Genomic DNA, 24,275 nt, shown 5'->3' with positions numbered 1-24,275 from the left:
TTAAATAAAATAAATCACGTGACATCACATGAAACGGAGAATTGATCTTCGTCGTCTTCCCCTGCACTATCAAGACTGCCAACACCCACGGAACAAATTCCCTTTGTCTCCTAAACATCGCCTGAACAATAAAGAAACTTAATCAAACTCCTGCTGTTTGAGCACTAAACGACATACCTGTGCTTACATTAAAATGTTTGAGAACGTTATTGCATAATCAACCACAAGATGTCGCTCTAGTCCACACCTGCCTACCTAGAAGGTAATGACAGTTCTGCCAAAACTTTACATTTTACGCGAAAGTCTAGTCTATACCTGGCCCGCATGAAGTAGGTGTGTTTAGTACTTTTTGACGTGGTCAGCTGCGAGCCGTGAAGAGCCAATAACAAGCCTCTAACACTAACCTGTAGCATTCACCTTTAGCTGTCCACCTGTTATCCATGGGAAGTGAAGGGGGCAGACGTACAGTGGCTGAGAGGAAGGACTGCTAGTGCGAAATGAGATGAGGTTTTACCCCCTACGAGTTGGATGTTTGTTGGTGATCGTGTGTTTTCTGTCACTTTCTTGGATAAAATCATTTCCGGATGATGGAGGTAGGTCCAATTATTTTTCCAAAACAAAGATAATAGTCATAAAAAAGAAAAAAGACAGTAGCTTAATTTTTACGTTGCCCTGTAGTGCGGGTTTGTATGACGGCAAATTACATCAAATAAAACGGATTATTGGGATCTTCATGCTAAAATAGTTAGATTTTGTTCAACCGTGTCGGACTTTAAGTATTTTCTCTGCACCCGGCAGCGGAGTGTAGTGACCAACACAACTGTTTTCTCTTACAGCCACGACCCACGAGAGCGATTAGCCCTAATTATTAGGCATAATTATACTTTTAATGAGTGACGTAAAACTTTTCAGTCCTTCATAACCGTTGCATGTTGTGCTTGGCTGCCCAGTTACTGTTTCCCCTCTCTACCTGATCGGTTTCTGTTTCATCTTCCCAATTTCAGCCAATGAACAGCTGCGGCAGGGAAGACCCCAGAGACATCATTCTCCTGACAAAGCTGATCAAATGTCAGGAAAGATGTCACTCCAAAAACATGTCTAACTCAGCTAAATAATACTGTAAATGATACATTGAGGTTTAAAAAATTAACAGATCATGAAACGGCCAATAGTAGCTACTGAAGCCAGGGGCGCTGCCAGGAATCTTGGGCCCCATGACCAAAAAAAAATTAATTACAGGGACAAGTTAAATATATGAATATGTTGGTCATTTCTTTCCTTAATTCATTAAATGCTAGTAAAAAAGAGGCAAACAGTATTCTGTAGCTAAGCTAACTATGCTGAATGGTTAATAATCTCACAGTCTACCCACCTCTCTTGGAGAAAAACTGGGTTACAAATGGACACTTTTACCTTTTTCTCTCTCTGTCCCTCTATTTTTTGAAAACCTAACTTTATTATTTTTCTTAGCAGCATAGTAACCGTCACCGTCAAGCGCTCCAGGCAGGAACGAACCATTTCATGCAGATCCAGTCTGGGATTTTGGTCTGGGAGTGGGAGGGGCAACATTGAATTTTTACTACTAAAAACAATTTTAGAAAACACAATGTAATTAATTTTGTAATTGACAGGGCCCCATTTTTAAAATTTCTATTAACAAAAAAAAATAAAAATAAATAATAATAATAATAATAATAATGATAAAATAAAATTGCGGAGGGCCCCCTGCTGGTCAGGGGCCCTTGGAATTGTCATAACTTCCCCCCATACAGCGCCCCTGACTGAAACTCTCCAGTTTTCTCTATTTTCTGTCAGTGGACTGATGAACATGAATATTAGAAAATGTTACAGTGGCATTTAGGGGACTGATGGGTCAAACTGGTGACAGGAAGCTTTTAAGTTGGTCACTACTGTAAATCTTCTCTGTCTGTGACTGTACCATCTGAACTCTTTGCTAACTTGTGAATGTATTTCCTGGCTTATTCCGGGCCAAGATTTGCCTTGTTCCCATAACATACTTTCACAGATATGTGGTTTTCCAATGTGTTTTTAAACCTTTTTTTAATTAAAACAGGTAGTTTACCTAATCTAAGCTGAACCCCTTTGCCTGCTAATCCCACAGACTTCCGTACTTTATGCCACACTCTAGTTTTTGATTATTTTCCTCATAATAACCACCAAGAGTAATCGAGTCTTATTGTGTCTTTAGATAAGTCACATTTTGAAGACATATAAAAAAGTAGAAATTAAGAAATCACTCAGTTTAAATGTAAATGAAGACAATTGCTAACTGAGATTGTCACAAATCCCTGGGTTTATTTTATCCTGCATTTATCTCTAAAAATATTAAACAACCAATCACAAGACAGGGGTTTAATGATTGACCAGCAGTGACCCAAAAGAACAACAGAACTGAGACAAAAGTGGAACTTATGGAAATTGTAAATCTAACTTTTCAGAAAAAACCCACACTTACAGTCAAGCATGGTGGTGGTCATGGCCACAATTCCTCCACAGCAATAAAATGTCAGTTTTTGCGAATGTTTGGGAGTTTTTGCTGCCATGGGTGACAACAGGAGGCAATTAGTTTTCCACATAGGGTAGCTTTGTCTCTTAACTGAGGGAATCCTTTACATTTTGCATTTTTTTAAATTCACACTGGTTATCTCTGTCTGATAATAACATGAGTTTGAGCACCTTATCATTGTAGCTTCACTTAGACTCAAAAGCTAAAGCAGGAAAAGAGAATACAACTGGCCCAAAACACAAGTATATTATTCTTAGTGAATGTCCAGGCTGGTTTGTCTGAGTGAAGATGAGAACTTCTGCCATATAGTCAGCAGAATCACTAGAGTACACTCCTATCCCCACCACAGCAGAACTGCAGGTGCTGTACAAGAGACTGTTGGTGGCAGAAGAGCTGGGAGGAAAGGTCAGCAAGGACCTCAGCATCATCCTGGAGCAGCTGGGGAACATGACACGCGCCGCTAACGTCAGCCACCTCTGGAGCAACATGTCCAGCAGCAGCAACACCATGGGTGGGTAGCAGAGCACTCAGCCGGACCAGCCCATCACATTCTGCCACTAGTAGATACATGGCGTGTTGTAGAAGAGCAAATGCACCCAACAGGTTCTGCTCCAGCGCAGCCGAGGTTTCTCGGTCAGTGTGAACACACACAATGAAAAGAATGTAGAAGCAGAACGAGTTAGCTCACTTTTGCAGAAGCTGGTGACAAAAGATGGCATGAACGATTTAACCCAAGAGGCTCTTTGTATCAAGTCACAGGCTACTTCCTGGTATATGCTGGGTTTGCTTGTGATTACTTCCCTGCAGTGAACTGGTGTGTATTGTTTGGGTAAAATACACTTGGTTGTTCCTTAGCTAACGGTACAAAGTCAAACTGCAGTGCCTGTATTAACTGATTAAAGATTGCTAGGATGCAGGTTGGGCTGCACAATATTAGGAAATATGTTTTCCTAATGTAACTGTTAGGAACATTAGGAAACATTATTCCAACAGTTGTCTAATAGGCAACTGTTGCAATAACAGCAGTGGCCTGTTTTCTTCAGTCTCTCTCATTTGTGCTTCCATCACTCTAGCAATTGTTCCATCAACATTTTTTTTCATCCACATTTTAAAGTATTGCTTTAGAAATTTTGATGGAAATGGAAAGATTTTTAATTATCTTCCACAGTTTGGCAAAAAAAAGAAAAAAGTTTTGGTGGTTTTTGGGCTTGATTGAAAAAGAGTGCATATGCTAACAGGGAGATGGAAACGTGTTTACCGGATAAACTCTGACATAGAAAACTCTCCCATCCACTGGCCGGCTGGTGCCTTACCAGAGGCACAAAACTCTGAAAAATATCTAAGTCAACACCTCAAGTTTGGAAGGAACGAATGTCTTCATTTTCCTCCAGTTCGCAACCTCTACTGCATGTTTAGTCAACAGCATGTTTAGTCAACAGCGTTGCCTGGTTGATTGTCTCCGAACAAAAAGATGGAACACGCCTCCTTTCTCTATTTTTGCAACACTTTAAAAGTTCACTCAAACTTTGCATGACAACTAGATGGAAACGTAGCGAGTGACTTTTAGCAATTAGGGCTAAAATTGCTAAATATACAGTATATATCCTAGCAATCTATATAAATATAATATATACAGTAGATATATAATGATTTTCAAATACTGTGGTTTTTGTTTTTGGTCTTTCTGTGTGGCAACAACAGTAAAGCATCTGATGGATGACCTGAGCAGACAGCCGCTGCCCCAGGCCAGCATTCACTTCTACATGCCTCACCTCAGGGAGCATCCCAACAGCCTGGTGCCTAATGTGGTGCTGGGGAAGGGACGCAGCGGAGGTACGGAGCACACACACACACGCACACCCACCCACCTACACACACACACCCACACGCACACACACACACACACACACGCCCGCGTGCACTTGATAGGTGTGCAAGTATGCGTGCGCACCCCCATGCACACACAATACCACATAATCCATATAAAGTCAAATGTATCAGGACTTTTTTATGATCCAAACTTCCTATTTGTTTCGAACCGATTTCTAGTTCTCAGGATGTTACCAACTAGAATTATACAGAGTTGGGTAGTAACTAGTTACATTTACTTGAGTAACATTTTTCAAAAAATTTACTTTTAGGAAGTTTACTTCTACTTGAGTAATTTAATTATAAAGTATTTTTAGTCTTACTTGAGTATAATGTTTGGCTGCTCTGTCTGTCTCTGGCATGACGTTTCTGAACATTCCATGAGAACAGGTCCTGTGACGTGTGCTTGGCAGTGATCGGGTTTGACTGGGTGTCCATCTCCTCCCACAGTGAGCATGGTGCTGGGCATTCCCACGGTGAAGCGTGAGAAGCAGAGCTACCTGGTCAACACCCTCAGCTCCCTGCTGTCCGGCCTCACCTCCTCAGAAACGCAGGATCTCCTCATCATCGTCTTTGTCGCTGAGGTTGCATGCAGCTTTTTATTCAAACGAATGCTAAACCAATCCTTTTCTTGTTTTTCCTACCACTATGGCTCCAGTACATTGTTTTAAAGTCGGGCTGCAGCAAACGATTATCTGACAATTAGTAGGATAAAACACTTGGTGCACTCTGCAGATTTTTTATTTATTCAGTATTAGAAATCCATTAAAAGATGCAAATAAACAAATCCTTCAGCTCCTTTTTTTAAATAGAAGAATAAAAATGTTATTACCTAAAATACAATAACAGAGTTCTGGGTGGAACAAATTTACAGACATTTTTTTTATCTTTAATGCAAAATTTATAATATTTTGTACAATTGCTGCTCTGACTGTGTTGTTCTTTCAACAAATGTCCATTTTTGAGTCTGTATGCTCCAGTTAACGATTACTCGATTACTAAATTAGTTGACAATTATGTGAATAATCAATTAATCATGACTAATCCAATTAACTGCTTCAACCCCACTTAAAATATCCAGAATAGGCATAGATGGTGTGAGATTAATAATTCTAATGATCCAACTGATTTTAGGAGCAATTTTTCCCAACCACTGCTAAAATAATCCAACATATTGATTATTAAAATTGTAGTAATCTTAGCTAATGAATTTAAATTTAAAAAAATGCAAATAATATTATGTAGCACAGAACAGGGTCGCCCTCAGATAAATTATTTATATATTATAAGTACTTTCTATAAATATTTAAAATAAATATTTAAAAAGAAATAATTCCACCTTATGACTCTCAGTGTTTTTCACAACTGAAAATATTCCCTAGCAGCTGAATTTGTTTCCATGACAGTCGAGTGTAGAGGCCTTCTTTCAGCCAGCTGACCAGCAGTGGAGCAGCAGATCAGTGTAGAAACCTCATCACTGGCATCACATGAAGGGACTGACACAGACCTTGGTACCGGTCCATTCATGGTTCTGCTCACGTTTGTGTTTGTATTCAGACCTTTGAACTTTCCCAGCCTGCTTCTCATAAAACATGTTTTATCACCAAGAAACATCTGGAGCAAAGTCCATCTTCAGGTTTTATTATTTTTGCTCTTCATGCTGTGTGAGGACAGAGTGGTTCTGGGACATAACGTGTCCCTCTCCGTTGAGACGGACGCTGCGTGATGACGTGAACGTTTCTGATTCAGAATCTTCCAGCCTGCAGGTCCAGAAGCCGTCGGTGTGTAGCGGAGCTGGCAGGGAGGCATACACACACTCCTCCTGCTGGTTCTACAGGTTTCAACATGTAAAACCAGTTTTGATGTGCGAACCATTGTTCACTGGGGAATGTTTTGCTGTGGAGTGTTGAATATATTTAAATAGGAACAGAGTCATTGTGTGTGGTCAGACCAAGGTGAGGCGGCCGCGTCACAGCACAGCAGTTCCTCGCTTTATTCATGCCTTTCATATATGAACTTCACTAACCTGTTTTTTTTTTTCTTTGTTAATTAAGACGGAACTACAGTATGTGGAGGGCATCGCACGCAGCCTGTCTGAGAAGTGAGTGGCTTCTAGTTGCATCCAGTGAGAGAAACTCGTTGCTAAAACGAGAACCTCTTTTATTTTTCATGGACAATTATCTTACAGGCTGTAAAATGACACTGGTCAACAGTCAAAAAGATTGTCTGGGGTTTTTCGACTGTTTTAGGGTCATTTTCATGAGCTGAGTGCAAAAATCACATCGGTTTTGCTCAACCAGGTCAACTTTCTGAACTATGGAGCAACATGAGCATCAAAATGCACGACTTGTTCTCACATCTGGATCGGTTTCCTGACGATCTGGATCAATGAGTGATGAGCAGGAGGAGAGACTCCATCAGGACAGAAAAGAGACACAATGAAGACGTAATGTTCAATTCATTTCTCATCCATTTTTTGGATGAGAAATATTAACCGAAATAAACTGATAATGCCACAAAAATGTCATCAATTTAGTCAGAAGACTGAATTTCTCTAAATCAAATTAGAATGAAAACCATTGAGAAAAATGGATGCCATTTTTGGGTTCAGTGGTGCAAAAATTGTCCTTATTCAGTTGAAAAAACATAAACAACTTTCAAAACATATTTTCTGTAACCCAGTGTAATCAGCCATCTTAAAATGTATTGTCCTGATTTTATATGAAGGCACCGCATATGAAAAAAAATGTGTCCAGATTTACAAAGACCCAACAGCTTTCCTCCTTAAGCCTGACACAATAGATAAGTCTGCTGGATAATCATTTGGCCCAGAAGTTATTGTGATGAACAATAATATTGTTGTTTTGAAACCATTTTCAAGTAATATAAAGGTAATGACATAACAATGCAAGAACACATTCTCAAAGATCTATAAACTTTAAATTCTTATGGATATTTTAGACTGGAACTGGAGGACTTTTTTAAATATACAAAATAACAAAACAAATAAAATGAATAATGAAGTCTCTGTAGACAAAACTGTCCTTCAAGCAGAGGGCTAGTAGAGAGCAAAGCACCAGACTAAAGACATTTGTCATCCAGTTTTTGGTAGAAAGGGAGAAAAGAGAAAAACAATAAATCTTGCAAATGAAAATTATTGAGTTTGTTTTCATTTATCATGTGATTAATTGATTTATTGCTTATTGCTAATCCTCCTCTGAGCTGCAGGCAGCCCACAGAGGACTGATGGTCCCACTCATAAAAACAAAACGCTGCACAAACTCTTTCTGAACAAGGAATACCTGAAACACACTAGAGCATAGTTTTATTCTTTATTGATACAGGGATCTTAGTGATTATTTTATTGTTTTAATAGTTCAGGTTTATGAAGCTGTTGCTTTATTTTTGTATTAGTTGGGTGGTTTTAATGTGCCTATGTCACGTGGATGAGTTCTGTCACCTCCATCTCAGAGGTGATGGCCGGTAAAGTCATCCCTTCAGAATCATTGCTTTGAACTCCAGTACAGAAAGTTTTATTTCTGTACAACATGCCAAGTATGATTCTTAAATTATACATAAATTTGCTGAGTGATGGTTACATAAGTCGATACTTTTATGGAAATATGAGCTGCTGCCTGAGGGCCTGTTCAACACTAAACAAAAGGAAGCTGAAGAAAGTGGAAAAGTACCCAGAATAATAACAATCACTGGCCTGCATATTATTTCCACTGCATCTGTCTGTGACCTGGAGCTGCAGGCCTTCTGCAAGTCCAACATGGATATGGAATCATTACTCACTGTCTTAATATATAGTGGGAAGACATCACTGATGCTGATGGAAATGACAGGGGCTGAATACATATGCTCACCACACTGTTCATTTATTTTGTTTCCGCAAATTAAAAATAAAACGCATCAAACATATTCCTTTTGACTTCAAAGTAATGCACTGCTTTAAGAAAATCTGACTCCTGTTGTGTTTTGTCCTCTGCAGTTTTCCAAAGGAGGTGCAGTCTGGTTTACTGGAGGTGGTCTCCCCATCGCAGCATTACTACCCCGACTTCAACACCCTCAAAGAGACGTTTGGAGACTCCAAGGACAGAGTCAAGTATGCATCAAAAATCTACGTGCATAAACATACGTACTCCCTCCCTGCTACAAAAACACAAACATAACGAATGTGAGTGTTTTCTGACATGAAATACAACAGATCAAACATCAAACAGGACATTTAGCGAAGTCATGGTGAACTCTGTCTGATTCTGAAGCCCCTGCTGATGGTTCTGAACAGTTACTGAGTCTGTCTGGATGTCAGCACGATTTAAGAAAACCCCAAACAAAAACAACGAAAAAAACAACAACTGAATAACAAATTTAAGAGAATGATTACTGAAATTCCAGCAAAATGCTTGAATTCTATGTTAATTATGGCTGCAAGCATTGATTGTTTTAGTCATTCACAATTTGGATGATTAATTGATTAATCAATTGCAGAACACGCCACAAATTGGCACATTCTGCAGATGTTCATTTAACCATTTATGCCTTTTTATTGTAAATATTAAGCACAAAATATGCAAATAAACAAAGTAATTCAAATCCTTTTTTAAATAAAAAAATATATATTTTATTGCCTGTAATGCAATAACAGCATTCCTTTAGTGTAATAATCAATTAATCACGATTAATCATTCAGCCCTAATGCTAATCCTACCATTTCCAGTATCTTGATAGTGTCAGTAAAGTATTTGCATCCTGTCTGCATGAACAGGTTAGGGTTAAATATGAATGTTTTATGTTTAGTCAGTTTTTACCAACAGTTTGTAAAACTCAACGGTTGTACTTAATACTTACAATAAAGAAATAGAAACAAGTTTGTTCCTCTGGTGCAGCTGAATCTGTGAAATGTTCCACCTTCCTGAACACTGGCAGGTTATTTCTCTTAAAAGAAGAAATTTTTACTGACAAATTACTTGTAATTTAGTTGTCTCATTTCAAATATACAGATTCAAGTCTTACCAAAAATGCTTGGTAAGATGTAATGTTTCTGCAGGGTTATGGTTGAGTGAACTGGATTTTTATTAGACACACAGACAGCTTTCATACTGTAACAGTAATGTTGGCTGCCAAACAATACAGAGAAAATATCCACTCTCAATCATTTTCACTTTTTAACTTCCAAAGATTTTTGTTTTTTAAGTCGACATTAAATGCCACGTTAAAACCTGAGTCACGTTTCTATGGCATATTGTTAACCTTTCACCCGTTCCTGCGTGGCTCTGCTGTTAGGCATAAGATAAGATAAATCTTTATTGTCATTGTCACAAGGACAACGAAATTCAAAGGGTGCCATCAGTCGGTGCACATGCCCAAAAGCAAAAAATAACTGTCCCACAATTCACACACAACGCAAGAATCAACAAACAACTGGCAAAAAAAAAAAGTAAGAACAGCCACATTCTCACATACATCATTTATGATGATTAATGGTTGTTTTTGATTGCATTTAGTTTTGTTATTGCTATCGGGTAAAAACTGTCTCTGAGACGGTTGGTTCTTGTTCTGATTGCTCTGTATCTTCTGCCTGAAGGCAGCAGTGTGAACAGAGAATGTCCGGGGTGAGAAGTGTCCTTTGTGATGTGTTGTGCTTTTCTTAGACAGCGGTCACTGTGCAGGTCCTCCAGTGAGGGGAGAGGGCAGCCAATGATTTTTTGGGTTGTATTCACAACCCTTTGGAGAGCTTTCCTTTGAGCCGTAGTGCTGCTGTTATACCATACGCAGATACAGTAAGTCAGTATGCTCTCTATGGAGCACTTGTAGAAGGACACCAGCAGCTTCTCCTTGATGTTGTTCCTCCTGAGAACCCTCAGGAAGTTCAGTCTTTGCTGGGCCTTTTTTATCAGCTCGAAGGTGTTCATGTTCCATGTGAGGCCCTGCTCAATGTGGACCCCCAGGAAACGGAAATCAGCTACCCTCTCCATACATTTTCCCCCAATGGTTAGTGGTGTAATGTCCGTTTGATTTGATCAGAAGGAAAATTTCCTTTTCTGCTGTTTATTTTGTCACTTCATTCAGCTGAGCACGGTTACACTGATGAGGAGGTTCGCTGTCTGCTTACATCACTTCCTGCTCTGCTGCATACCTGTGTCTTGCCACAGCTAGGCTGATCATAAACTTTACTGTTTGATAAGAATGTTAGAATGATGTGTCATTATCTCACAGATAGAAACAAAACACGGTCATTTGTTTTGTTTTGTTTTGCAGATGGCGAACTAAGCAGAATTTGGACTACAGCTTCCTCATGCTGTACGCTCAGGACAAAGGAACTTACTATGTTCAGGTGATTTTAGACTTCTACCATGAAGCAACTTCAGATTTCATGTCTGGGACATTTTGAACATCATGACTGGAGTTATGTCGCCTGTGAGTGGTGTGGGAAAAGCTGTGGACTCACCAGCTGCGTTTCTATTACAAATGTGCACAAAAGTTTGTTGGAAAAAACGCAATTTTGCAATTGCGGTGTTTCCATTAAATAGGAAATACATTTTAAATTACAGATGAATATGTTTGTTCATGTGATAAGTCATTAAAAAATGAAGCCTTCATCTTTTCTGCCAGTAGTAACACCTGGTTGTTGATCATGTGACTTGTGTTATGCGAAAAAAGGGTTTCCATTGCAGTTTTGCGAAACACACTAATTTCAAAAAACCACATCTATAAAAAAAAATTATAGAAAAACATGAGATTATTTTTTTTCAAATATCAACCAAGGAACGGACAGTTTGAACGTAGCGGACCATATGCAATAGGTCTAAGAGTCAAACATCCATATACACTTCTTTGTTTTCTAAATGCCACACTTTACAGTTTGTTCAAAAATTTGTACAAAAAATGTAGATCTGCCTCATACAGTCATATTCAATAAATTTGAATGAGTTCAGATGAGGGAAGCCTGATTGTCAAATTTAAAGTATCTCTTGAATAAAACAACCTTTAACTAGATATTGAACATACTTTTAAAAATGTTTTTCTTATTGTCTGACTTAATAGTCTGACTCTAAATTTCATGTTTCTTTTAACTCATCATTATTAACAGAAATAAAGGCTTCCATCTGTGTGTAATCTATATAATTTCACTTTGTGTTAAAGTTTCTGAAATAATTTTGCTTTTTTATAATATCCTAATTTATTAAATGGGCCTATAGATTTAATGTTGTAAGCCAACAATGTTTCTTCCTAACAGTCCGCACGTTTCAGTTAAAGTACGCCACACAAAGCAGAGCTTTGAGACGTTTGACAAAAGCATGAAAAAAAACAGGAAAAAATTGGAATAGTTTCTGGCTTATGCTGATCAATATTTGAAATTAGGGTGTGTGTTGATGTCACAACCTGGCTCTGGGGTTATGACAAAAGAAATGACACAAAATAACACTTTGCAAATATTTAGTATGGGAATTAAAATGGCCAAAGCAAACCAGAAGGCAAACAAATGTGGCCCTGAATGACTAACATTTAGCAGCTCAAACAATTAATTACCTGACAGGCCCGTCACACTGACCTCTGACCCCAGAGCAATGAAAAACTCTATTGTGATGTAGTTGAAGAGGTGACGGTCAACATTTTCTTAAAGCTACGGGACTTTTAGAATTCCAAAAGTGGCGTGATGTTTCCCTCAGCGTTTCTTCGACTCATCAGTTAATACTACACTGTCTTCTATTCCAGCACTAACTACATTTCTCTGCAGAATGTTCTGGAAGTGAGTCTCTAACTATCTGTGTGTTTGTTTTCTAGTTGGAAGACGACGTCTTTGCAAAGAGCGGTTACTATAGCGACATGAAGGCATTCGCCACGCTGGCGTCTTCTAACGAATGGCTCTACCTGGAATTCTCCCAGCTTGGGTTCATAGGTGTGTTTGTTTTTCCACACAGCATTGCAGAGGGAAACCAACTCAGAGGCTTGGTTCTAGCATCGTCTGTGTTTTTTTTTGTTTTTTTTCCAGGTAAGATGTTTAAGACCAGAGACCTCCCGATGATAGCCGAGTTCTTCCTCATGTTCCACAAAGACAAGCCCATCGACTGGTTGCTGGATCACATTCTGTGGGTGAAGGTTTGCAACCCGGAGAAGGATAACGTAAGTCTGCTGGCCCCAACCAGACCCCAAGAGCTTTGATACTTTAGTCATACTCTGTTTATTTTCACTTTGTTAAAACATTAATGTCCCGTCAGTCTGCTGAGAATGATCTCATTTACTACATGATTATTAGAGAGGCACCAATCTAATATTAATATCTATATCGGTCCTGATGTGGAAAGATATTCCACATCAGTGACAATGTGTCTGATCCACAAGGGCATATCTAGAGTCTAATTCTATGCTTTGTGCTCTGAGTGATGTCATGCTCTATTATTTATTTTACATTATATCTATAATTCCTAATTTCACTTTCTGAACCATTTGGTTTGTTGTAGTTTATTTTTGCATGTTTGACCAAAGTAGTCAATCTATTATTTTGTCAGTTTCCTTATTATTTACATTAATATTAGCTGTTTATACTCCTACCTGCACTGACTGAACAAGTAAAGCTTGTTCCTACATGTTTGACCATGCTTGTGACGCTGTTTCTGTGTTTTACCCTGCTGTACTGGTGCAGAGTGCACATTTCTGGCCAATCGCCTGCTTATAAAAAGCCTGACCTGCCAATTACCAATTTTAATTTTTCTTTTTTTTGGTCTGAGAAATTGCTTAAATATAGCAACAAAGTCTAAGCAACTAAGTTGGCAACAGTGGACGAACTACTGTTAATGGAGGATGAGACCTGGTGGGCGGGTCTGTCAGAAGGAAACAGTGGCTGATTTTCAGACCTTTGTGGAGGTAGAGAAGATTGATGAACAAGATCAATATCTCCTGTTCTCCCCAAAGAAAGAATTCAGGGACGGTTTATGGGTACAGCCCTGATACGGACAAGACTTCCAGCTTTCTAAACCTGTTGTGAGGACATAGCAGCAGTGGAGGACCTGCAGGCATGCTCTGACTGGGATGTGCTTAGGACTGCAGCCTGGAGAAATACACAGAGGCTGGTTGATAGGGACTGCTGTGTACCGTCACACACCAGGGTGAGTCCCAACAATGACAAACCCTGGTTTTCATCCAAACTCAGATGTCTAGAAAAGGGAAAAAGAAGATGCATGTGTGAGCAGGGACAAAGACCAGATCATAGTCACCACATGTAACAGTCCTTGTAGAAGACAAAGGCTCCCTGATGTAAATCTTCCTGCAAGGTTTGGTGCTTAGAAATAACACTGAGCCCAAAATATCTCATCTCTGATGTAAACCGAAACAAGAGAACAGGATGTTACACCATATTCTCCGCCGGGCCTAAAACACTTCTGTCTGCAAGTCTGGTGGTTAAAACAATTCTAGAGAAATCCTTGTCCTTGTTCTCAGGATGGCTGTATCACAAAACTTCCTCTTAAAGCCAGAAAATGTATCATCTTCAGGAAAACTTTGGAGCCACATGGCAACGTCTCTCTTCTTGGCTCCTGTGGCCACTCGGGTATAAACCCTGAGTCTTTTATTTAGCCCAGCTGGTCTGTGTTCCACCCTGAAGCAATGTGTTCTCAGTCTTTAGCAGCATTTTTAATACCTCACTGAATCCTGCTATATTCCAGTCTGCTACAAGACCTCCACCATCAGCCCTGTCCCCAGAACCTGAGGACCACAGGACTTCAAACCTGTTACTCTAACCTCTGTTCTTATGAAGTCTTGTGAGTGCCTGGTTATCTCCCACCTGAAAGCCAACACAGCCCTCCTTCACCCTTTACCAACAGATCCAGCAGGTCCAATGCACTCCGTTTCATCCCTTGGCATCTGGTCTTCCCAGGAACCGACACCAGGATCCAGTTTGTGGATTTTAGCTGTGCTCCGCCGGTACAATTCTTGTGCCAGTGGTGTTTGTTTGGATCCCCCCTGCCCACATTTAACATAAAGTATGACTTCCCACCACATTTCTAAAGCTTTGTTGAAGAATCCATTCCGCTTTATTGATAGAATATTCATACCATAAAACTCCACTCCGGGTTTTCTTGATTGACAGCTCACCCCACCACATGCTCCAAGTATAAACAGGTGAATCGCTAGTGCAGGCTGCTAAGACCTAGATAATGATTAAACCTTCTGGTTTAGCTGTAGTGCTAGTGGTTCAGTTCAAGTAAGTGCATTATAAATGATTGAACTGCAGTCATCTCTAATGACTGCACCACTAGGTGTCTTTGCTGGAAAGAAGTCGAACGGAGGTGGAAGTTGATACTTTTCCAAATAAGACCAGTCAATATTTATTTAGATTGGTCTCAGCGAGGCGCAAGAGAGAGAGAGAGAAAGAGAGAGAGAGAGAGAGAGAGAGAGAGAGAGAGAGAGAGAGAGAGAGAGTAGCTGCATGTGGTTGGCTAGCCGTTTGTTAGCACGTCTGAGTCTCAGACTACCAGTCCTGGATCTCTCCAGATGTGCACATTCACCCTTTTTGAAGGTTTTTCATTTCTTCTTCAGATTCTGCATGCAGCATATCAGCATGATGACGACTGTGATGGGTGTTCCAACACGTGATCTCTGCTCTCACTAATCATCAGTGGGTTTCATTTGCAGAAACACTGTGATCTTCAGAAAGCAATGATGAGGAGGAGATATAAGCCCTCGCTCTTCCAGCATGTTGGTCTTCATTCCTCTTTGCCTGGAAAACTACAACATCTGAAGGTGAGTGCACCTCTGACCTCTGACCTCTGTCACGATGAGCGCCGTCTGTGTGGAGCTAACGTCAGAGTGCCACAGTTGGTAAAAGCAGCAGACAGCTGCAGTGATTACATTTAAATGACTCCATGGAGAGAAAGAATCACAAAAATGTAAAACACCTCCAATAATACTTATATCTCTCTCTTGATCAGAAAACCATTTTCTGAATGAAAAATTAAAATCCTGACAGAGAGCTGAAGTCTCAAAGAGAGCAAATGTTTGAGTGGATAAAGTTTTGCTCATATTCAGTAATTTAGAGGATGACTGCCAGAAAGAACACAGACTGTTTATACAAGGACAGCAGTGACTCAGCTCATTGTCTCTTATCTTTTTGATGATTTTTTTGTTGTAGTTTATGTTTACCAGGGCTTGGTGGGAGAATGGTCTGTAGGCAGGACTTGGGGAGGGGGAGGGCTGCTGCATGATGCAACCCCTGTTGTAACTTTTATCATCCTACAATCTGTGGAAAGTGATGCTGAGCTTAGGAAAAATCTGTGGTACCCGTCTGTCTTTGTTTCACACAATTTCAAAAATAACAAAATACTAATAATAATTTTTAAAAATAGCTGCAAATTTTCTGCAAAATATTTTATAGAGCAGAACTCCAGGTGTTCGAAAAGGCAGCAGGAAGTGTTTCCCCTGTTACAGTTCACACTGTGGAAATGCTGCCCTCGTCGTCTGACACCACGTTCATCTTATTCCCTCCTGTCTCTCCTCCGCTGCAGGATAAGGACTTTGGGAAGCAGAGTTTGTTTCAGGCTCACAGTAACCCAGCTGCTGCGGTGAACAGCAGCATGAAACACTACCAGCAGCACAGCCTGGAGCGGCTTTACAAAGGAAGTGACTTCATGTGGGCTTTGACGCCGGTCCAGGGCGACTACATCCTCTTCAGCTTCTCTCGGCCCATCCGCATAGCTGGGTCAGTCGTGTTTTAGCCTTTTGATCAGCCTGATGGGGAGGTGATTAACAGCCAGTTCATACACTACAGCTTTGGAAGTGTGAGCAGATAATACTTTCTGCACTTTGAGCCAGTCTTGGAAGCAGAATTTAAAGCTTCTGAACTTTAAATTCTGCTTGAATTTAAAGCAGAATTAAAATTTAAAAAGCAAAAAATAAATAAATAACACATTACAAATAAAAGATATAATCTGTGGGGAAAAAAATGATTTATGGTTTTATAAAGATTCTGATATAAAATTTTAGTGTTCATGCTCAAGGACAAGAAGTTTAAAGGCAAACTCTACACAGCAAGTAGAAAATATTGATCCTGTTAAATTGAACCCAATTTACCTGCTGTGAACATACAGTCAGTTTAGTGAGTTCTCAGTAAACTGTGTGTTTACTGAACAGTTGATTTAAGATTCAACTAAAACAATTTAATCATAAATCAACTGTTTTAGGTTTTTATTTACTTCTTGTACTTTATGTGTATCATAACTGAGCATATTGAGGTAGGGATAAGGATAAGGACTTTTTATCTCCAACAAACTGACCTGGGCCATTGAAAAAAAACATTTGCCACTTAAGAGTCCCAGTCTGATACATCAAACATATTAATTAATACCATCAGTGTTATTTGTACGGTTTAAACGTAAAATGACACATTGCATTTCTTTGGTATTCAGAGTCTGCACATCCTTAAAAGGTCTTCATGTATCTAAAAGTAATGCCTTAAAATGTCTTAAATTCATTTAAAAAAAAAAATCTGTATGTTGGCCTTAGATACATTAATATCATCTATTAAATTTTGTCGTGACAGGACTATTTAATCTCGTAGTTTTTTTTCTGTTTTCTTTTTTTCTGTCAGGCAAAACTTTGAATGATTTGCAGATGCCGCCAATGATTTCTGTTTCCTGAGGCAGTTGAGGCTACCGCTAGCCAACCTCTAACATACCCTTGCTAGTTAGCTAGCGTTTTTTTGGTACCTATGAAGGGTGTAAATAGTTTTTGCCAATGACTCACTAGGTGCATTCTGTGGAGGAAAAAATTAAAGTTTGGCACTATGGAGGTTAACGATGCAGAGGGTCATATGCAGTGGAAGGGTCACAAAGCTGCTGCCAAAGGCCACAAACAAGAATAAAACTACTTGCATGTTTCTGATTCATCCTTGAATCGGATGCATGGAGAAATCCGTCAATAGATGACAAAGTTGCTTCTCCTGGACCACTAGGGGTTAATTTCTGCTTCAAAAAACAATCTGATGAAACGCTGGAAGAGACTATTGTTGTGTTCAGCTTGCGCTAAAATGAGTTAGCTTATTAGCATACCTATTCAAGCCTACAATGACATCTGAATGCTAAACATGTAGCACAGACGCTAATGTCATCGTCTACAGTCCACATTTCTAAAGACGTTCCATGAATGATCAGGAGTTCCTGAAACTCTGGGATGGATAGAATAAATTTGCACCAATCTGATGGTGGAATAATCTAAATAACAGAATAAAAACAATGAATATCTTTGTTGGTGAGTTGAGATGTCACATTACTCAATAATTTAGCAGCAAACAGGGTACTTGAATGAAAATGTTGCTCATTTTGTCGAGATAGTTTGTGATAAAATGTGATTAATTGCAGTTTATTAATTACAGACCCTTCAATAAACTCAATTAAGCATTATGGTAATATCTAGTCCACCACTATTACTGAGTTATTAGTCAATAAAAATGTGTGTTTTTTTCCTGTAGGTATGTGTTTCGTAGTGGAAACAGCCAGGCAGTGGGGGATAAATTTCACAACACAACAGTGGAAGTCCTCTCCAGCTATGTGAGTAACCCGTGTGCGTGCGTGGGCGTGGGCGTGTGTGCTCCATATGAATGCGTGTTCTCTGGTTGCTCTACCTGCTGACGGCGCCCAGAGTCTTGGTTTTCATTGCAGGTGTTGATGCCTTAGGAAAAAGTGGCAATGTAACAGGAAACACCCACCAGAACAAGCTATCTGTTATCACTGCACCACCCACTGCACTGTGTGTGTGTGTTCAGCCACACTTGAGGCACGCTAAAAGGGAAAAGTGTTTACGTGACAGCTGACCTTTGAGTAAAGTTAGACAGACACTGGATCCCTGAGTGGAAGATAAGAGGGAAACCACAATACAGGAGATAAGTCTAGTCCCCAGGCTTCAGGTTGCACTGCAGCCAAAGGGAACTGCTGCACGGCAGGAACATCTGGCAAGGAAAACTATGGTCTCTAAATTTATTACATCCGAATATTAAAATAATTCTAGAAATTGGGTATTTTTAAAAAAGTGACAAAACTTAAGTCAAAAGTAATTTGGCCAAATCAGCAACAACAAAAAAGGAAAAAAAAGCGGTTTAGTGAAGCTTCTTTTGATTGAAGTTGCTGAAAACATTGGAAATTCTGAGAATCTTCCTCTGAACAAAAAAAATACCTGGAGGTGACGATGGAGAAGATGGAGGCGTTATCAGCCTGACGGAGGATTCAGTCTGTCTGCATACTGATATGTTGCTTCTCTTAAAATGTTCAGGCTCATTTTAAGAGATCCAGATTAACAAATCCTAATGTTCAATCATATTTAAGTTGTTCTATTAAGCACTTAGTCAACCCAGGCCTCAGGTAAAACGACTTTAGTTGGATGAACGATGTGATCTTTCAACATCGAACAAAAACAAAATGTCCTTAACCATTTATCAGGACATGCTTTCTTGGGTTTGATCTGTAAACTAAACTGTCCAGGAGTACTATTAGTTACCATGGTGATTATAGGTGCACCGATTGCAGTTTTCTGGCTGATCGCCGATCTTTACAAACCCTGACCTGCCTGATTATAACATTGATCAACACCAATGTTTTGGCTGAACAGAAATTTTCTATGCTAGCAACAGTGGGGTGACTGTTATTAAGGGCACATATGTAGATGTGATCTGATGGGTGGGATTGTCAGTCAGACCCTTCTCAGTGAATATTAAAATGGTATAGTGTATAACTTCGCAGTAGTAGATTAGATCATGGTTACTAGGCATCTTTCTGTTCTCCAGCCTCTGACTCCTCTGTGTTTGCGTCTCGTAGACAACGGCTGCAGAGAAGCTCCTGGATGGCTCATCGTCTAAATACAAGCGGTCTGACAGCAACTTCGTTGTTATTGGTGAGTAAATGAGATGTTGAATCCATCACATGGTGGCCTTAATGTGTCAGGTGGATCTTACTCTGCACCACTGCAAGCAAACGTATGGAAGAAAGACAGAATTAGTGTTAATAAGCTGATTTGTCTCCAGGTGTTAGGAGCAGACAGCATTCAACCTGCAGACTAAACTGAAAGGAGCCGTTGTCTCTGAGCACGGCATTTACTGAACACACACTTCCTCCAGTCATATTCTGTGGTGTGCAGCAGATCATAAACAGCCTGGCTTTATGGAATAGGTGCCATCACGTTTGCATGCCCCTTTATAAAACACAGACCTGAACCTCTAATGAACCTCATCCACAGGATAAGTCAGACCTGATAACTGATTACTCAGCAGCGTTAGGCCACCTGCCATGGAGGTTCTTCTGTGGACAGAAGGAAGTTTGTGGGAATGCATGTTGTGAAGGCAGAGCAGCTTGTAAACAGTGATACTGGATGGAGTCGGACCTTTCCGATGCCAGGCCTGCTCCACGGATACTGTTTCCTGTTCCAGAAGAATAAGCTGACAGGAAGTGGAAGTTTGAGGATAAAAGCAACATTTACACCAAATATCCTCCAGACCAGCGTTGTTTTAGAGGTGCTGTTGATCAGGAGTAATTTATCATCTCCAAAAAGAAAGAAAGGCTCAGTATCGGCATGGAAACGGTGTCTGTGTAACTGCTGTGGGCTATACAAAGAGCAGTGATATTAATATTGTGTAAAAACGAAAAGCTAAACCCTGCTAGAGTCTAGGGCTGACACAACTAGTTATGATTAATCGATTATTTAAGTAATTGTCAACTAATTTAGTAATTTATTAATTAACTGGAGTAAACGGATTCAAAAATCCTGTAAAAAAATCTCCTATTAACCTTTTGCTGTCTAATTAATAATTGGTTAATGCAAAAATTAACCAAATGAAGCCTAGGCGTAAATTCAAACTGGAAGACTCTTTTATCCCCACCGGGACCCTTTAATTGAAGCGACCTGCCCACAATCGTCGACCTATCAACGCCGGACCAAGCCACGTCACGTCCAATCATCGACCAAGTCCCAGCTGATAAGGACCTTCATTCATGGTGTCCTTCGCTCTCCAGCCGAGCTCAACCCACCACCACCCCTTCTCCTCCATTCGCCCGGTCCTGAGGCCCGCACCCTTCTTCAACCTCCACCACCAGGGCCGGGCCCTGGGGGATGACGTTCCTAACAGCATCGGGAATGCTCATCTGAAGCCTATCGCTAACGCTGCGATAACCGTTATCCCCAGCCGGGGCCCGAGCGCCAAAGACTTTAAATTCTGTTTGTCAATAAACTCTTCTAATTGTCTTCTTATCTCCGTCTGAGTCTCTCCAGATTGAATTAATCTACAAATGATCAAGCGTGTACTAAAGGCTACTATTGTATTTCTACTCAATAAAATATTTTTCTTATTTAAAATAGGAACTGAATTATTTGTTTATTTGCATATTTAAATATATTTATAATTTATATATTTTTAATTCAATTAAAAATCTGCACAATGTGCCGATTTCTTATCTGACTAGTTGTCAGAATGATGGCTAACTAGTCAATCCTGAGCTGCAGCCCGGTTAGCTGTGGTCCTGACACACTGTGGTTGGTAACCAGCTGTGTTTGTTGCAGGTGAATTTTACAATGGAGTGGCTGAAGGAGAAATTGCTGAAGTTCTGCAGCCCATCTCAGCTCTGCGCCTGGTGGTTCACTCCGACTCAGACGTCTGGGCTCTGCTGAGCGAGGTCAGAACCCGGTTCCCATAGGAACGCCGAGTCACTGTTCATCAACAAACCTGGGTTGTGGAATATATATATAAAGAAAAAGAGGATGTGCAAAGATTTTCCCTTCATATACGCCTTTGGTTTTTGTTGGCATAGAGATGTTTTGGCCCACATTGACAGGATGACATCACAGACTGGTGACTGAGGCGTAGAGATACAAACCTTTCAATGTCTAGTGATTCAATTCTGATCTTTAGGGTCACGATTCGATTCAGAATTAACTCACAAACCAATGTTTCTATCCAAACAGTCTGGAGTTTGTGTTTAAATTATGCAAGTGACAAGAGCAAAAGACAAGTTTAATTTAATTCACCACTATGGCGTTACAAGTATACAAGCCGCCAATACTGTAATTAATGTACAAAAAAAAAAAAAACACACAATAAAAGAAGACCTAATGTTAGAGAGGTTTGTTCAGTTTGTTCAGCCATGGCATCAACATCAACACTGAGTGATCAGATTTCAGCATCCTGTTCAGACCGGCTGGGTGTGTGATGATAACAATAATACTGGTGGCATTGAATTTAACACAAAATCATCTTTCCTGTTAGAATCAGCTTCCTTTAAAAGTTTCTGTTGCTGAATCAGCTCTGTGACTTTAGTTCTGCTTTCTTCTGTTTCTGGACTTTGTTCATCAGTTTCAGGTTGAGTTGTTGAATGTTTAGATTAATGTTCCCTCAGTTCTATGATGCTATGTAACTAGAAGTATTTCTTTTTACTCTTGGACAGTTGCTATGTTGCGTAACCATGGCAACAACGTATGGTTTTTAGAAAACAGGAGGAGCTAACTAGCATCTTATAAACTCAAACTGAGTGACAAATCACAGAGAAGCTGACCAAGCTTCAGGATTCAGAGCAGGAAGTTGATAATGAGCAGGGATCTTATCCCCTACTCCAACATCTCCAACCAGATGGTTTAAAGTGGAGCAGCAAAGGCAAATGAGGTGGTTTAGCAGATCTGATAACGACTGATGATGTCATCCAGGCCATGTTTCTACTGTCTGCCTGGAGACTGAGCTGTTAGCATGTCATGACAGTCATGAGGCTGTCGTACAGCTGCTGCCTTCAGTCAGAGGCCTTTCAGGTTCCGACTGCTACTGGAGATCCTTCTTACCCAACGTTTTGAAGTTTCTTGAATGGTATGAGTTACAACAACGTTTATTTTTGATCCTTAACTGAAAGTGATTGAGGAAGCCCTATAAGCTTTGGTATAGATCTACACATAAACGATCTACCCAGATAGATCTGCATTCACCAGATTACACAACCAAACCACAAATGTGTTGATTGTGTAATAACAACCGACACATTGTGCTGTCAGTATTTTGAGGGAGTCCACAGAGAAGGTGCCCATCGTTTTACTGGAACTTCAACTGATGTTTTGTTATGATACAATCCCCCTCTCCTACTCTCCTACATTCTTCTACTCCTGAGTTAATCTAGCTAATTATTCTCTACGTCTCACCAGACACCGGACACACTGAAAGTCTGGTCACTTAATAACCAAACGCAGAATGAAGATGAACATTTTTCAGCTGCTGTTGGGTTTTTGTTGTCTTGCGTTTGCTGTGCAGGGTATCATTTGTTGGGATGAAAGATAATGCATAGATGGGCAAGTAGAAACACATCCAACATGTCTGAGCTCAGAAACATGTAGGAAGTGTGTCTGATGAAGACGGCTCTCAACTTCTCTCCTGCCTGCCATGTTTTCAGCTCAGACTTGTTTGGTCTGCAGGTTCTAGATACTGCACAAATAAGGAAATGTTACCTTCTGGCAAATGCCTGGCTGCTACTTAGACAGTAGTTGCGGGTAAAGCAGCAGAAACCGGTTCAACTTGTTCTCATAAATATCTAAATTTGCTCTGGTCCAGATTATTTGATCATTTTCAGATAAATATCACATTATATTGTCTTCTTCTCTGAATGTCTGCTGGTGGCTGGAGGTTTCTACCCGGATCTGTTGCAAAGCTGTGAAAAATGTGAAACAAACATTAGTGATGCTGAAACCAAACTGAAACGATCACTCATTCTGGTTTCCTCTGCCCGTCAGATCCACATCAAGGTATGAAGACAAGGCGCGCCCTCTGCTGGACGAAGACTCTAACTACAGGGACATTTTGAAGCAGCTCTGAAGCCTGACGAGCAGATCGCCTGTTGGTGATCTGAGAGGAGCTTCAGACGGAAATCTGACTCATGTTGAGTAACCATGTGGAGGAAGAAGTACTCCCCCCACTGACGGGTTTACACCAACATAACCTGTCACACATGTTTTTGCACTATGACAGATTTTTATTCTATGAAATAAACATGTATGAAATATCAAACTGCCTCACCAGGGTTCCCTTTCATGTCTTTAGGCTTTTTCTAGACTTACTTTTGTTTACCATGTTAAAAATGACCTTTAGTGAACAAAAGGCCTGTGTTCATATAGACTAACTCCCCACAGATCAGATTTCCAGTCTGTTAGTGACCCAGAAAATGTGCCAAACAATGAGAATCAACCTGAAGTCATGCATTTAAAGTAAGGGTGCTCAAAGTAGTGACCAGGGGCAATTAGAAACCCCTGGATCCTTTTTGTTTGTTTGTTTTCTTGCAGCCACGAGACCATGATTCAAGATTAAATCATTTAAAATCTACTTACAAACAAGTTAGACACAAACAGAAAATAGAAGTTTAAATCATTGTAGATCCAAATCTTAACGAGGTTTTCACTTTATTAAAAATAGATCAAGTTTGCAAAACAAAAAGTCTTTTCTGAGCCATAAGAACAGTATTTGGGTCACTCTGCTTTTATAAATACTTACTGTATGTAGCCACTTTTAACAAAAGAATTAAAAGCAGATTTGAGTTATCTAAAGTCAGTCGATAAATCTGAATCTGTTTACTATGAAAGAGAAAGCAAAAAACATGGTTTTTAAAAGATATTTGTGTTGTACTTAACATTTTTTGTTGTAAGCTTTTGTCAGTAATACTTTGCTGTAATTAAAGAAAAATAGTCAATCTGCATCAACCACCTTTCTGACAGATTTTTATTTTAAAAAAGTGAAAAACATGCTTAATTGTCTAATCTGTGTCAGTCTGAGACAGGAAATCCAAAATAAATGCTTTAAGTTTTATGAGTGGAAGCTGAGATGATGTGCAGCTCTGTCGAACCATCAGCACCAGCAGCCTGATGTTTTATTAAA

General features: G+C 39.8%; 1 protein-coding gene across 2 annotated transcripts; it reads left to right on the top strand.

Annotated features, from left to right (window-relative positions):
• The first annotated feature begins 373 nt into the window (after nucleotides 1-373).
• LOC116714177 (alpha-1,3-mannosyl-glycoprotein 4-beta-N-acetylglucosaminyltransferase B-like) lies at nucleotides 374-24,094 on the top strand. Of its 2 annotated transcripts, none has more exons than XM_032554545.1 (15): nucleotides 374-593; nucleotides 2,880-3,038; nucleotides 4,229-4,360; nucleotides 4,847-4,980; nucleotides 6,451-6,497; nucleotides 8,391-8,504; nucleotides 10,661-10,736; nucleotides 12,188-12,302; nucleotides 12,396-12,526; nucleotides 15,035-15,142; nucleotides 15,904-16,097; nucleotides 17,865-17,943; nucleotides 19,204-19,279; nucleotides 20,939-21,051; nucleotides 23,141-24,094. In XM_032554545.1, exons 1-15 carry the CDS (start codon nucleotides 503-505, stop codon nucleotides 23,156-23,158), a joined length of 1,587 nt encoding a protein of 528 aa, XP_032410436.1. In that variant the 5' UTR covers nucleotides 374-502; the 3' UTR covers nucleotides 23,159-24,094. The 2 variants fall into 2 exon arrangements, with proteins under 2 accessions (XP_032410436.1, XP_032410434.1); XM_032554543.1 differs by having other exon boundaries at nucleotides 376-593; nucleotides 2,877-3,038.
• The last annotated feature ends 181 nt before the right edge of the window (nucleotides 24,095-24,275 follow it).

Source organism: Xiphophorus hellerii, chromosome 23 (genome assembly GCF_003331165.1).
Source record: "Xiphophorus hellerii strain 12219 chromosome 23, Xiphophorus_hellerii-4.1, whole genome shotgun sequence".
Taxonomy (NCBI): Eukaryota; Metazoa; Chordata; class Actinopteri; order Cyprinodontiformes; family Poeciliidae; genus Xiphophorus; species Xiphophorus hellerii.
This window is presented reverse-complemented; position numbering and strand designations above follow the sequence as displayed.